General features: G+C 42.7%; 1 protein-coding gene across 1 annotated transcript in view; it reads left to right on the top strand.

Annotated features, from left to right (window-relative positions):
* KMT2C (lysine methyltransferase 2C) overlaps positions 1–15080 on the top strand; it is a 282429-nt gene that overhangs the window by 244825 nt on the left and 22524 nt on the right. Inside the window, 9 exon segments of the mRNA XM_025200451.1 lie at positions 95–206; positions 1707–1785; positions 1891–1954; positions 4048–4280; positions 6100–7779; positions 11361–11573; positions 11929–12093; positions 13093–13234; positions 14031–14178. Of these exon segments, the coding sequence (XP_025056236.1) occupies positions 95–206; positions 1707–1785; positions 1891–1954; positions 4048–4280; positions 6100–7779; positions 11361–11573; positions 11929–12093; positions 13093–13234; positions 14031–14178 (2836 nt within the window).

Genomic DNA, 15080 nt, shown 5'->3' with positions numbered 1-15080 from the left:
TGTGTGTGTGTTTGTGGGTGCACACGTGCATTAGTATTTCAACAAAATAAAAATGCGCATCTGTAATTTATTCTTTACTGTTTTTATTTCATAGATTTTGATGCCATCACTGATCCCATAATGAAAGCAAAAATGGTAGCTCTTAAAGGGATCAATAAAGTAATGGCACAGAGCAATATGGGGATGCCACCAATGGTCATGAACAGGTAGGTAAAGATGCTGCTTCTGTTTAACGTAAAGCAAAAATAAACCCAAAGCATTATTGAATTTTAGCCACTGGCAACCATGGGTTGGAATCTAGATGCTTCCTCATAAAGACCACACTTGCAGTTCACCATGTTGTAGATTATGGCCTGTTTTGAAATTAGCAAGTAAGGAAGCCAAGAAGAACTGGATGAATTTCAACAAAAACATTTTATACAACTTGGCTGTGGCAGAGGTGTACAAGGATCAATGTAGTCAAAAATATCATTCCCCTTTTCACCAACACATCAATAGACCTGCCCAAGTATAAACAGTGAATCAAAGGAATTAGAGTGGAAAAGGCCTGTTTTGTCATCTAGCTCATACTCCTGGCCAGTACAGGGCTCTTGCCAATGATGGAAGGAAATGTGGCCAGGAGGATAGGGCACTATACTGAAACTGAGGGGACTTGGGACCATTTGCAGTTGTACCATTAGCCTGCTGTAAGACATGAGCAGGCCACTTGATTTCTCTTTGCTTCAGTTTCCATACCTGTAAAATGCATAATGACACCAACTTGCTTTGAGATCTGTCAGTCAAAACTATCACATACATATATTGTTACTATGATACATTGTCAGAGCTTTCTCTAATTTAGTTTAATTGGCCATAACAGCAGGGCTTCCGCAACATCCCTGAGGTCCATAGACTAATAAAGCTACCTGTGAGTAGTGAAGATTTCACTGTAATGATCTCTGCCCTGGCTACTTCCAAGATACATTGCTGCAATCTGGTCTGTTTAGAGCTGTTCTAGGAGAACACTTAAACTTTTGCTGGGGCACGTTGTTTTAGTTCATGTCTGAAACATCTGGATTAATTATGTGCCTGGTTTATCTGTCTGATTTTAGAGTCAATCAAAGGAATTGGTTATGTTAAATAAACATAACATGATCTATTTACCAGGTCCCCATGTAATTCCATCTCTTTGTCCTCTTCTCATAATTAAAGTCCACTGAGTTGGTACATTGTTGCTCATTGGAGCTACCTTGTCAGGGTCTGGTGGCCAGGCCTCTTATAAAACCACTCCCAAGAGCCAAATGCTATTTTCCCAGATCTTCCCAGGTATTTTAATGTGTTTATCACCCTGTATCTAAGCATGTTTAGTTTTAATTTTTTATCTTAGATAACTTTTAAAACACAGATATAGAGGCTTCTCGTAAAATCATCTGCCCTTCTGAATCATCAGCATTAGCCAAAGCCAGGCAGTTCCTACTGTAAGACACCTTGCCATTCTTAAATCATCCCATTGTGAGCCATAAGCGCCAAAGTTTGCCTTAAGGGCATACCATTACAGTGGTAGAATAAGAAAGGTTGCAAATACTTAAAATGCAGTAGTTCCAACAAATGTGTGCAAAATATTTGGAAGTTTTATTTTGCATCAGGTATGATTTGAAATATTGCCACTGTACTAAAATGCTTAAGTATTTTCAAGTCAAAATTATAGCTTATCTTCCTATCGCTAGGTTTCCCTTTGTGGGTCAGCCAATGCCAGGAACACAGACCAGCGAAGGCCAAAATCTTATACAACAACCAATCACACAGGTAATACAATTTGATGCAAGAGCAGAAGTGTTTTTATACAGTGTCTGTTTTTAATCAAATTATGACTTAATCCATTTGTTTATATATGTTCTTTGATATTTTTAGGATGGAAATTTGACACCTCAGATTTCACGACCTAATCCTCCAAATTTTGGTCCAGGTTTTGTCAGTAAGTACAAATATCACAATTTATTGTAATATAAAACTCTGAGCTCATATAAAATTTTAGTTTTTTTTAAAAAACAGGTTCTCTCTCTCACGCATTTCGAAAAATATTTTCCCTAGTTCCGGTAATCATCTGTTATGTAAAAAAAAAAAAAAAAAAAAAGGTAATTATGATATTAATTTAAAACAAAAGACAAGACATGAAATATTAAAACAATAGCAACAGTTTTTATTGCTCTTTTGTCTAGAAAATATATCCCCAAAAGATCTCGAGGAGAGAAAGGAAGTTATACATATTTGCATTATAAAGTATCAATCACATTAAGTTATATAATAGTATTTCATAGATTAGCATACAAGTTAGCTCTGCTCTTAAATTACAGACAGTTGTCTCATAAATCTAATATTTTGTTGATCTATATGGGAACTATATAATCTGAGTTAACAGAGATTGTTTTAATTTAAGAAGAAACTTTTTGAATCATTCTTAGTCAAAAGAAAAAAAGCCAGAAATAAAAACTTGGCGGAGGAAACTATCTTAGAGAAAAAATGCATACATCTGCAATGGGCAATTTAGAAACACCTGGAAATGTTGATGTACCTAATTTTTCCACTGCTCCCAATCCATTATAATCCCTACCTAGAGAGATTCCTTAATTTCTTATTTGTAGCAAAATAACTTTTATTTCTCCAAAAATCCCATAATCTTCCTAATAAAAAGAAGATGGAAGTAGCTAGATTCCCTCCTTCTAGTTACTGGAAAGCCCAAATTCTGTGTATATGTCTTGGAGGAATTTTCATTAACACTTAGCTTGTGCCAACTTCTGAGACATAATTTAGATTAACACTGAGCACTTCTGAAAATCCCACTCTCTCTCAATGCAATCGTTATGTTATTTCACTACTGTATTTTCACTTCCCTCCACATCCGCAGTTATTCTCTACCATTGTCACTCAGTTGTCACTTGGGCTATATTATGAGTAACAGATCTAATTCAGCACTGAAGGGATTAGTTTCCCTTGAGAATGTATATAGCTGTAAGATGCATCAAGGATTGAGAGAAAGTGTTTTCTGTATAGGGGACAAATAAAAAAGCACTATTGAAATACACTTGCAACACATTTCAAGTTTGTTTTATTGCAGTGACTTGGAATAGTCCTTAAACAGCAGTTTGTGTTGCAGTTGCTAATTCTGTAAATTCTTGAGTGCAAACATCTCATGCAGTCTAATGAGCTGAATCCCTTAACTTCATACCAAAGATGTGTTCCATTTTCTAGTCATCTTATGTTTAAGGCTCCACTCATTGAAGGCAGCTTTAACCACCAGCTGTGGTCTCAAGTGAGATTCTTTGATCCATTACTGGACACAACTCTGTTTCTGTCCCTTTTCCGCTTATTACCCCAGTGCTGTGTAAACTAGACCAGCTACCCATTGATTTCAGGTGAAGTGCTAAGCTGTTGTTTTTATCCCATTAAGGCAGAAAGCAGGGTAGATTTGGATTTTGCAGATTAACTAAATCAGAGAATATAAATGGATTTAGTTAGTCTGTAAAGTGCCAATCCACCCTACCTTCTGCCTGACTTCAGACTACCACAGCAAACCACCGCTTTCTCTCTCTACCCTGTTAAGCCTTACATAGTTTATATCTTTCCTATTTGAGCTAATGCTTCTCACCATATGTTTGTGTTCATTTGAAGCTTGAATATGACAGGGCCAACAGTAGAGTGCCCTTGATGTAAGGGGTTAATTGTTCTTGATCCACTAGATTGCAAACATAATGAGGGTCAGACTCACCTGTTCTCATTGGCTTTTCCTCCATCAGAAGGCTGGTTAAAAGATGGGAAGAATAATGGAGCCGATTTCTTTTTTTGCAACTTAAGTAAGCTTCGGTCATATTTGAGGTTTGAAAGACCTCTGTTAAAAGCTGGTTCTTGTCATGCATTTTTAATAAATGCTGTGATTTCAAATTCTGTACTCTGCTTAAAGAGTCTTGACAAGCACAAATAGAAAGAAATAAAAGTAGAAAAATAAGTCTTTTTTTAAGTAGGTCCCATAGCACAAGATCAGTGCATACTATCATTTACTTTCCCCCTCAGATGATTCTCAAAGAAAGCAATACGAAGAATGGCTGCAAGAAACGCAACAACTTCTTCAAATACAACAAAAATATCTTGAAGATCAAATTGGAGCACACCGAAAATCAAAAAAAGCTCTCTCAGCAAAACAGCGCACGGCCAAAAAAGCTGGTCGTGAATTCCCCGAAGAAGATGCAGAACAGCTTAAGCAAGTAACTGAGCAGCAGAGTATGGTCCAGAAACAGCTTGAACAGGTAACGATTTAGAAATAAATTAAAGACCTCATCTCTTCCACATTCTGATTATTCAGGTGTAATATGATATTGTTCCTTATTCCTGTTTGGCATGGTTTGTGGTCATGTTGGAGTGACGTTTGCTTTGATTTGTAATTGTTAAACATGGTGCAGCCCCCAGAAAGAAAAACACTCAAATAGCTGCTCACATTTCACACACATAATGACTAAAAACCTTCCCAATTCACAGGGGTGTCCCCTCTTCCACGCGCCCCTCCCCGATTTCAAGGGCAGAACACAGGCAGAGCACGGTGGGCCCCTCCATGCTTCTGGCTGAGTGGTCCTAATGGCCCCGCCCCTTCAGATCAGTTGCTGGGACTGCCTGTCATGTGGCCTCACCACTCATTGGTGGAGAGGGGCAGGGCCACGTGACAGGCGGCCATTGCAGCCAATCGGCAGCAGGGGCAGCTGCCATCTTGCCTGCAGCCCTTCAAGTGGACAGCCCTTCCTTCCCCTCTAGGAGCCAGCATTTTCTTTTCCGTAAGTTCATTTAGTTAGATAGTTAGTTATTTCCCCGGCGGATTTTGCAGGCATTGCCCAGGTTTCCGGGGCAATGTCGGATTTCACAGAATCCGCGGACTCCACAAAATCCATAAAACTGCAAATTGGTAGGCCCCTAGTAACGACTCAACTCTAGATTTCATAGTTTCAGCTTAGTAGCATTGCTGGAGCTTGGGAGAAAATGTTCAGCGACAGTAAGAAACAGAGAAGGGGAGCCGCTTTTAGAGTCTGGTAAGAGTTGCTGTGTAGCAGCAGTGCAAAGGAAAGCCTGAGTCTATAAAGAGCATACATTCAGACCACTGTGAATTGTACAAAAATAACAGTGTCTTGAAATACACTGCTTTATTTCAAGCTGGAGGAATCTGGTGACTCAAGCTTTTCTCTCAGGTCGCCAGAATAATTTGGTAGTTGTATGCCATCTGTGTCATGCATTGCAGTTTGAATACCCTCTTCCATTACATGCCTTCATTTAGAACTGGAGCATGATCTTTTTCTGTTTGGTGAAAAAGAAGAAACTCATAAGCGAATAGAGAAGTTGCTGCATGTCACCTGTCACTGCAAAATAGATACATTTGAAAAGAAACCTGAGAACTTAAGTGCTAGTGTAAGAACCAGGCTTTATTCTTAGACCTAAAGTCAAGGTAACAAATTAATTTAGAGGGGAGGGTCTGATTTAAAGCTCTACAGGCTATGATATAATCTAAAGGCTTAAAATTGCTTTCAATGCATAGTGGCTTCCCCACAGCTATCTGTGGGAGGTTTGCACAGAGATTAAGAGGGTTTGCTTGTTTTTCTGTAGTGACCAAGGTGTATCAGCATGTACCTTAATTGAGGCATTGCATCACTTTAAATTTTGAGCTTCTGCCCCAAAAGGGTGATTCACAAGGGCCCTGTTAGGTGTCTACAATCCCTGGACAGCCAGCAGAGAGACTTTGGTGGCGTCTAAAAGCAGTTTGGGTTTGGGCATTTACAGAGAGAGCCCAGCACAAGGGATCCTGCTCCATGACACAGACTTCTAGACAGTATGGCAATAGTATTAGTGGTATTAATAGCATTAACAGTATTGCAAAAATTAATAATTACGGTGAGGAGGATATTTTTATTTAGATGATGAGTATTTAGCAAAATTAAGCAAAAATATAACTGAGATTGTTCCAGTGCTAATCCTGGACAAGGCTTACCTTTCACAATCATAATTTCCCATGTAATATACCCTGTATGCTTTACGTGCCCTACGCATGGAATTTAGAGATGATTAACGTCTGCTTTAAATTTTCAGATTCGAAAACAGCAAAAGGAGCATGCGGAGCTCATTGAGGAATATCGAATCAAGCAGCAGCAGCAGCAGTGTGGAATGGCGCCCCATGCTGTGATGCCAGGAGTTCAGGCTCAGCCTCCCATAGTGCCAGGAGGAACACCACCAGCAATGAATCAGCAAAACTTCCCCATGGTACCGCATCAGCAGCACACAGTTGTGATTCCTGGGCAGTCCAATCCAGCCAGAATGCCAAGCTTACCTGCATGGCAACCTGGCACTGCCCCTCCAAGTCATATCCCCATCAGTGCCTCAAGAATGCAGCCTCCCATGACGCAGCTGCCAATAAATCCCGGCACTCCAACTCCTGTGTCAGGCCCCAGTGCGAATGCGCAGTCAGGGCCACCGCCTAGGGTGGAGTTTGATGACAACAACCCATTCAGTGAAAGCTTTCAAGAACGGGAACGAAAGGAGCGTTTACGGGAGCAGCAGGAACGGCAACGCATACAGCTGATGCAGGAGGTGGATCGACAGAGGGCTTTGCAGCAGAGGATGGAAATGGAGCAGCATGGTATGATGGGATCAGAACTGAACAACAGGACATCCTTGTCCCAGATACCTTTCTTTAACTCTGATCTGTCCTGTGACTTCATGCAAACCCCGCGACCCCTTCAGCAGTCCCCACAGCATCAACAGCAGCAAATGGGGCAAATTTTACAGCAAGGCCCTGTGAACTCACCACCTGCTGCAACTTTTATGCAAAGCAATGAGCGAAGGCCGGTGGGGCCTGCCCCTTTCGGACCTGATCCACCTTCAGTTGCAGGTGGAGCCCCGAACTTCCATTCTGTTAAACAAGCCCATGGGAGCATCTCTGGGACCAGCTTTACACAGAACCAAGTCAGGCCTCCATTTGCCCCTGGGCTGCCAACAGCACCTTCAGCAGCTGGGAGCGGTCCTCCATGCGGCCAAGATACCAGCATGCCTCACACAACCAATTTCCCTGGGTCTAGTCAGTCTCTGATTCAGCTGTACTCTGATATAATTCCAGAGGAGAAAGGAAAAAAGAAAAGGACGCGTAAAAAGAAAAAGGATGAAGATGCTGAGTCGGTAAAAGCACCGTCAACTCCACATTCGGATATAACTGCACCACCAACCCCAACCGTTTCCGAGTCTACCTCCACGCCAACAGTTAGCACACCCAGCGAACTTTCCCGTCACCAAGATGAGCCAGAATCAGTGGAGCCAACGGGTCCATCGACAACAAATGCTTCAGAGAGCCAGTCTGCAGAACTGGAATGTATGCTTCCCAAGAGCAGCTTGCTGCAAAAGCAGTCGAGCATAAACCCTGAGACTGACAGGGGCAAGACTGATGCTCCTGCCAGTATTCAGGAAATTAAACTGGAAACCGCGGAAGCTGATCAGTGCTCAGGTCAAGCTGAGCCCAAAGCGGAAAATCAAAGTGGGATTAAAGTGGAAGAAGATAAAAGCACACCACAGCCTGCCGCCTCGGCACAGGGCTCAGCCCAGCCGTCCAGCACCCCACCAGCAAAAGGGGAGTCGGGCAATGAATTACTGAAACACCTGCTTAAAAATAAAAAGTCTGCCTCGCTTGTGAATCAGAAATCAGAGAGCAGTTGCCGACCAGAAGAAGAAAGTGCTGGGGACAGCAAGTTGGTGGAGAAACAGAACCCAGCCGAAGCAACGGTAAGAGGGGATAGAGGGGGTGTTTCTTGGTTTTTAATGCGTGTAAGGCTGTATTAGACTGTGACATTACCATCTCTCACCAAGCATGTGGAGGTGGCATGTTGTGATGTGTCTGGAGTAACCCTGCCAGAGCTAAGGAAGAATTCCTTAAGTTGCAAGGTGTGTCCTGCGTGGCCATCCACAGCCCCACTGACTTCACTGGGGCTCCATAGATGCAGGCTTTCACCCATGCCCAAATTGCATGAATTTGTGGATTTCTGTGACCAAAATAAGTCTTGTGTCATTTTGTTGTATGTGAAAATCCTCTTGTGTCTGTTAACTGTAGAAACCAGAGCCACTTCTAGGGCTCCCTCCGTTATTATAATACAAAAGATGTCTGTCGCCAGCCTGTCATTTTCCTGTGGGAAAGTGGTGTATAAATTGGTTGTTCATTTTGAGTTATATGTTAATCCAACAGGTCTGTTTTATGCTTAGCAAACATGTTGCCTTTTCGGGTTTGATTTTTTGGGGGGCATAAAATACCTGTCTGTTGATGCAGTAGCCACTAAATTCAGAGTGGAGTATCCTTTGCCTTAGGATGTTTTTATTTGACTCCTGAACTTTGCTAATCCAAAGACTTGGCAACTACAAATTTAAGAGAAGACGAAATTGTTCAAACCCTGCTCTTTGTGCTCGCAGCTTGTAGCCACATGCTCCCATCATATACCCTTGTGTTGCCGTTGTTTCACTGTTGCTCCCTCGTCTTGGGTCTTATCTTAAATTCATCTGGTCTTAGGAGTCACATGGGAGGTCCCCTCACTTGGATGAGCCTGCAGGATGCAGGTGCTCGATTGCAGCCTCTTCCAGCCTGGGACAAGTTTTCCCCATAGCTTCTATACCACCAAGTCTAACGAGATCCTTGTCTAAAATGGGGCATCTGGATTGATGGTTCTTAACGGGGTTTCTGTGAGCCTGCCTCAGAGGCACCAAAACACGAGCCAGGTAAAACTGCCCGGTGCCCACCCCTGCTGCTTTAGGGCTGTTATCAGCCAAACGCAGGCAGGAACCTGGCTCGACTGGCCCTTTCTGGTCAGGAAACAGGGACACGTGGCACAGTTCTACCGCATGCCTTCGTGTCCAGGAGGAGCGTAGGAAGGGCCGGGCAAGGAAGGGCTACGCTGCTCAAGGCAGCTCCTGCCTGCTTTAGGCTGATCATAGCCCAAAAGCAGGATGCATGTGGCCCAACCCGTCCTGCAGATTTACCTGGCTGTGAAGCACCCAGGTAAGTTGAAGCAGCACCAGCAGTGGCTCCTAACTGGTGGCACCAGCACAAAGTGATGGAGGGACGCCTTGACAAGCTTGAGAACCACTAACCCTGACACTTGCATGTAATACAGTAATAAATAACATTTCATGCAATGATCACTCAAAGGTGCTGAAGAAAAGATGGAAATATTTGGGTCTATTAATCCAGAATAAAGATTTTTACCTAATTAGTGGACTGCACCTTTAAACTGTTAACATTTTTATAGTTTTAACATTTAAATTTGAATTGCAATAATAGAGTAAAGAACATATTGATCTATCTCGGCAGCAAGGTAGCTGGGTTCCCCACCCCCCGCAGTTATCCAGCCTCCTCTCCCTCCATGCTTTTCTTTGCCTTATAGCACTGGCTATAAGCGTGTGTTACCACCAGTTGCCTCCCCCTGCTGTCTGAGATATGGCAGTATTTCCTTGCTTAGCCTCAGAATTGACTGCCGAAGCTTGGAAAGCAGGCTGGCTCTTTAGTGGTGACTGCGACACTATTAGAATACAGCCCCATTTGCTTACCCTCATTAGGAATCAGCAAGGCTCTTTCTATAGAAACCCAGGTATTTATTCATTTATAGTCAGTGCAAGATGAATTTGGGAAATAGAGGATGGGATACTGCTGTATATTGTAACCAAGTGTAAATACATGTCTGGCAGGAAGACAACCAGTGTTAGAGGTTTTTCCCCTTTATCGGTTTTCAGCTCTTTTCTTTGTGTTTTGGACTTTTTAAATTTTATTTTCAAGTAAAGTCCACAGCTGTGTCCTGCTTTGGTTGGCAGTAGCGAGACGACGAGGCAACCGTCATTGCTGGTAGTGAGCAACTTGAAACTTTTGAGTGAAGGAATTGAGCAGATCAGAGGATTTATTGTATCCAATCAGAAGAGAGATACTTGCATATTCATAGTAAGATTATTGAGAAATAATTGTAGAGCGACTGTGGAAATCCCTACAGCCTGACTAATGTTGGCTGCCAGCCAATCACAGTACAGGGATTCATGTATCGCAGTTATGCAAATCAGAGATGCAGATGCAAATCGGAACGCAGGAAAATGTCTAACTGGGGAAAATCTCCAATTATGCATCTGTGCATGTGCGTCTCCCTGCACTTCGGCTGAGGCAACTCTATTTCTCTGTCATAAAACATTTTTACAGAGACTAGTTTTACTAATTTGGGGGAACGCAGTAATTCTTCATGTTAAGTCTGGGCTAATGTGGTCATTAAAAAAATCTGTGAAAGTGGAGATAGGAAAATCACTTTCTCTGAAGGAGGGAAAGCAGGGGTTGGTTGCGAATGACTACTTTTGGCGTTTGGTTATTTGCTTGCCTTAGTTCCCCACTCAAGTTGTTTAGTGAGCGAGTCTCAATGCAGCCTTGAAGCAAACTTAAGTTTGGGTGTCCCTGATCTAACCACGTTTAAAGCTAGTTAGATGAAAAATGGAAATACTGGAGGAGCTACTTTTCCTTCTTACTTGATGATGTCACTTGTACCATTGTCTCCTGTTCTAATTGTTTTTACATGGTATTTCTTTCTGTGAAGAATTGCTCAAAACATTGTTCTGAAGCCACGTTCTGTATTTTCAGGAGAAAACGGCCTGTTAGTTTTATCTAGAAATCTGCTTTGGGTTTAAAAACCTTAAACTGCAACTTTGTGGATGATTCGTAAACTGCAGGAGGGGAAACGTGGGTTGGAAATTAGGAGGAGCTTTCTGACTATGAGGATGGTCGAGCATTGAAACTGGCCGCCTAGAGATATCCTGGACTCTCCATCCTTGGAAGTTTTCCAGGGCAAATTAGACAGACTCTTGGCTGGGATGGTTTAGTCGGGGATGATCCTGCCTTGAGCAGGGGGCTGGACTAGATGACCTGTGAGGTCCTTTCCACCCCTACTTTCCTCCGATTCTTGGAGCCACATCTTCCTTTCATTATGCCCCAATATATAGCGTGTATTCTTCTGTTTTAACAGAAGCATTGAAAAATAGGCATTTCTGGTCTGCAACTTTGCCAGACACATCTGTTGGTAATGACAATCCATATGTTGTCTCAGGGGGGTCAAAAACGACAGTGAAGATGTCAGTTCAGTAACAAATAAACCAAGTGAAGTTGCAACGTGTCGGTGTTCTGGTAGGGCGGTGTGCAGGAAACGAGTGAACTAAACGGTTCAGTGCCAGACGTCCTCTTTTATCATTATTTGTTAGAAATATAGGTTGACACTTGGTACAAAAATAATGTGAAATTAATATTGATCTGGACAAATGCACCCCTTGTTGCTTAACTTGCTTTTTTCTCTCAGCAAACTGTGGGAAGTCAAATGCAAGGTGGATTTGGATGTGGAAACAGCCAGGTTCAGAGGCCAGAGGTGGGGCCTGAGACAAAGAAACCACGGAATAAGCGAACTCAGAGGACTGGGGAGAAGGCAACGCCTCGGTCTAAGAAAAGGAAAAAAGAGGAGGAGGAAAAACGGGCAATTTACCCTAACATGGATACCTTTATCCAGTTAAAACAGGTGAGTTTTAGAGAATGCACCAGCGCCCCCCCCGAGGTTTGAGACAATACAGCCAAAGTGAGAAAATGCAATTTATAATTACGCTGACTTCTGAAGAACAAAAATTCGAGAGGATTTCGAAATTTCCGAGTTTTTCATTCCAGCTGGGAATGAACGGTGCGGCTGAACGGGGCCAAGAGCCTCCAAGCTCTGCAGACCCCTAGCTTGGCTGAGTCTTGTCTTTTGGAGACAGTTGACCTTGGTAGCTGGGGAAATGCTGACTTTTCTGATGGTAACCTCTGCGTTGATATTGGTTTGGAGAAATGTGCATCTTTTCTTTCATGTTGTATTAATTTCTACCTGGTTTTTATTATAGCAACTCTCTCTGCTGCCTCTGATGGAACCAATAATTGGAGTGAGCTTTGCACACTTTCTTCCTTATGGGAGTGGCCAGATAAATGGCGGAAATCGACTTGTGGGAAGTTTTGGTAGTGCTACGCTTGATGGGGTTTCAGATTACTATTCCCAACTTATCTACAAGGTACAATTTTCAGCTAGATTTCCCTTGCCTGCTCTATGTAAGAAACAAGATAATGGGATTATTTCTAACTATTGCTCTTGATTTCTGTGCAGTTTAAAAGGAGGCATTTGCCGCTGCTAGACTGTATATCCTAGTCAGCTGTTAAACAGTCATTATTTTGCACTATGAAAATGGAAGCAAATTATAGAAACTATTTGGGTTGTAAACAAATTTATAAACTACAAGTACTGCATTTACAAACCGATGCTAAATGGTGAAAATTGTAATTATAGCTTTATGGAGCAGAAAAGGCTGAATTCCCAGTGCTTTACAAAGTCATTGAGAGCAGTAAAGCATTTCTTAATGTGAATTAGATGGGAAATAGACTTCCATCATTTGTCCACTAATCCCTGACTAAGGACTTAAAAACTCTGAATAAAATCATCTGTTTGTTGAACGTCCAATTATCCACAAAATTTAAAACTCAGACACTTTGAGATCTAAATGGCAATATTGAGAGAGCAGGCACAGTGTCAACAGAGGACTAGAAATGGTGCTCAGTTGCCATATTACAAAACCACAATACGTCTCTGAAAAGCTGTGGTGTTTACTCTAGTTTTACCCAAGAATTGCTGAACCTAAGGGTCTGACCCAGTGAGAATACTTGGTGGACTTGAAAACCGACAGTGAAGTTCAGTTTTGGCTGCTGCAAAGCCAAATCCCCAACTCTTTGTTCAGTTTTTACTTAGACAAAACCCTGGAAATGCTTGTCGAGCTGTATTGAAGGACTTGTGGAATCGAACCCTACATCCCATGAAATGAGAGATGCCCACAATTCCCCATGGTGCTCTTTTTTGTAGCTAGTTTTGTAGCAGATGTTTTCCTCTATTTGGCCATGTATTTTGCTGCTTTTGTATACTTAAGATATACGCATGGAGTTGGTCACCTGTTACTAGATTTGTGAGCCTTTATTGTATTTTGCTATTAAAAGCTAATTTATAATCCTTTGCTTTCATGCAGCAGAATAACTTGAGTAATCCTCCAACACCTCCTGCTTCTCTCCCTCCTACACCACCACCTGTGGCTTGCCAAAAGTTAGTAAATGGGTTTGCAACTACTGAGGAGCTTGCTGGCAAGGCTGGGATGTTGGGAGGACACGACGGTAAGTTTGTCTCCTCTCCCTGAATTATAAAATAGTGCTTTCACCTGAGGTTGTCTGTCTTGATTATGAATATAGGACTGCTGTCCTCTGGAAGGTTGAAATTTGTTTATATACAACTTTTTAAGGCATATGATTTGACAGGGCTTCTTAAAAGATGGCACCAAAGCCCTTTCACTTTCCTGACGGGCACCTTCACTGAGTCTACGTCGGTAGTTCAGCCTCTCAGTAGCTCTCTCTCAAATCACATGCCCTATAGCTGCACGAATTGCTGCACTTTCTTTGTATTCTGGTAAGCTTTTATTTTGGGGGGGGCAATTCTGTGCAAAATCACAGCAAATTCCATTTTTCAAGGTAATTGCAGAAACTGCAATTTTTCACGGTTCCACAAAAATCACAAAACTGCCATTTAAGTAGGTTCCTACTTATAACTTGATCAAATCAAAAACAATTTTCTATCAAATAAAACTTTGCACTTCCCCTGTTAGCTCTGTCCCATGACAAAAGATCTCTCTGTAACCTCAGCCCCTTGCACTGTAAGGCAAGTTTTCTGGTTTTGTTTGTATATATAGTATATAAAGTAGAGAAAAACTGGACCAATTTTGTTTGCTTTTTTCAAAAGCTTAACTTGCATACACAAATTAATCATGGATGTGGGAAACTGTAAAAGTGAAAACTGCAAGTAAAATGGAACTAGAAGCTCCTTTACTGGATCTGGACATAACCAGAATCCTGCTAACGTGTCAGTAGGTAGAGAGCTGCACTTACATTTGGTTGTGCTGTGTATTTTCTGTTTTAGTTACCAAAGCTCTGGGGCCAAAACAGTTCCAGTTGCCTTTCAGGCCACAAGACGACTTGTTGGCAAGAGCTATGGCTCAGGGCCCTAAAACTGTGGATGTTCCTGCTTCACTTCCCACACCACCTCATAACAATCAAGAAGAGTTAAGGTAGGTTTTATTTCCTTAATAAATTTATTTCCAGTTTTGCACCAGGTGCTCTTACCCTGTGCAGGCATTAAGCAAGCTAGAGATCCCTGAGGATGTGGGGAAATAGTTGGTCTTCCCCAACCACAAGAGGAGAAGATAGTGGTTTTCCCTTAGTGTTCCCTACACCAGGTGTCTCTGCAACCTGAAAAGGTTTCACCTGTTGCCAGGCTGGATATTGTGTTTGGTTGCCAAGTTGGTTTGCCCAACCAAGAACAGAAGCAAATTCTAGAAATTACTCCTATTCCCAGAGGAACACACAAACTGTAATAACATTCAGAGATATATGAAGGTGATTTGGGTTGTGGGTCCATAGAGTCATATAGCTGCTGTTAAGTCTTCTTGTGGCCCTGAGAACTCTCCAGCTCTATAGACTGAATTGCTATGGAAAAGATACAGGGGAAATGTTCTGCAGGTCCTTAGACAGGTCACTTCATTCTCTTTTCCATAAATATGAAATGGAAATAAAGGCACTTCTGTGCCTCAGAGAAGTAGAGGAAGAACACCAGCTGTGCAGCACTTGTGCATTACAGCAGTACAAAACGTATTAGATCAGGGGCGGGCAATTATTTTGGGCAGAGGGCCGCTTACCCAGTTTTGGCAGGCTGTCGAGGGCCACATGGGTTGCCCCACCCCTTGACAGGTGCACTGCCCCCTGGTCACCATCTTGGGACCAACATCCCAATGTCTTGGGACTAGTGTCCCAGGGCCAGCATCAGTGGGGCCCAGAGCAGGGCACAGGCCGGCAGGGGGCTGTGGAGCCAGGCTGGGCTGCACCAGCAGGGAGCGGGGAGCTGGCCCGGCTCCATAGAGCCCCTGCCGGCTGGGACCCCGCACTCCTGACACCCTGCTCTGGGCCTTGCCCG

Source organism: Alligator sinensis, unplaced genomic scaffold, assembly GCF_000455745.1.
Source record: "Alligator sinensis unplaced genomic scaffold, ASM45574v1 scaffold599_1, whole genome shotgun sequence".
Classification (NCBI taxonomy): domain Eukaryota; kingdom Metazoa; phylum Chordata; order Crocodylia; family Alligatoridae; genus Alligator; species Alligator sinensis.
Note: the sequence above shows the minus strand (reverse complement) of the source record. Positions and strands in the feature narration are given on the sequence as shown.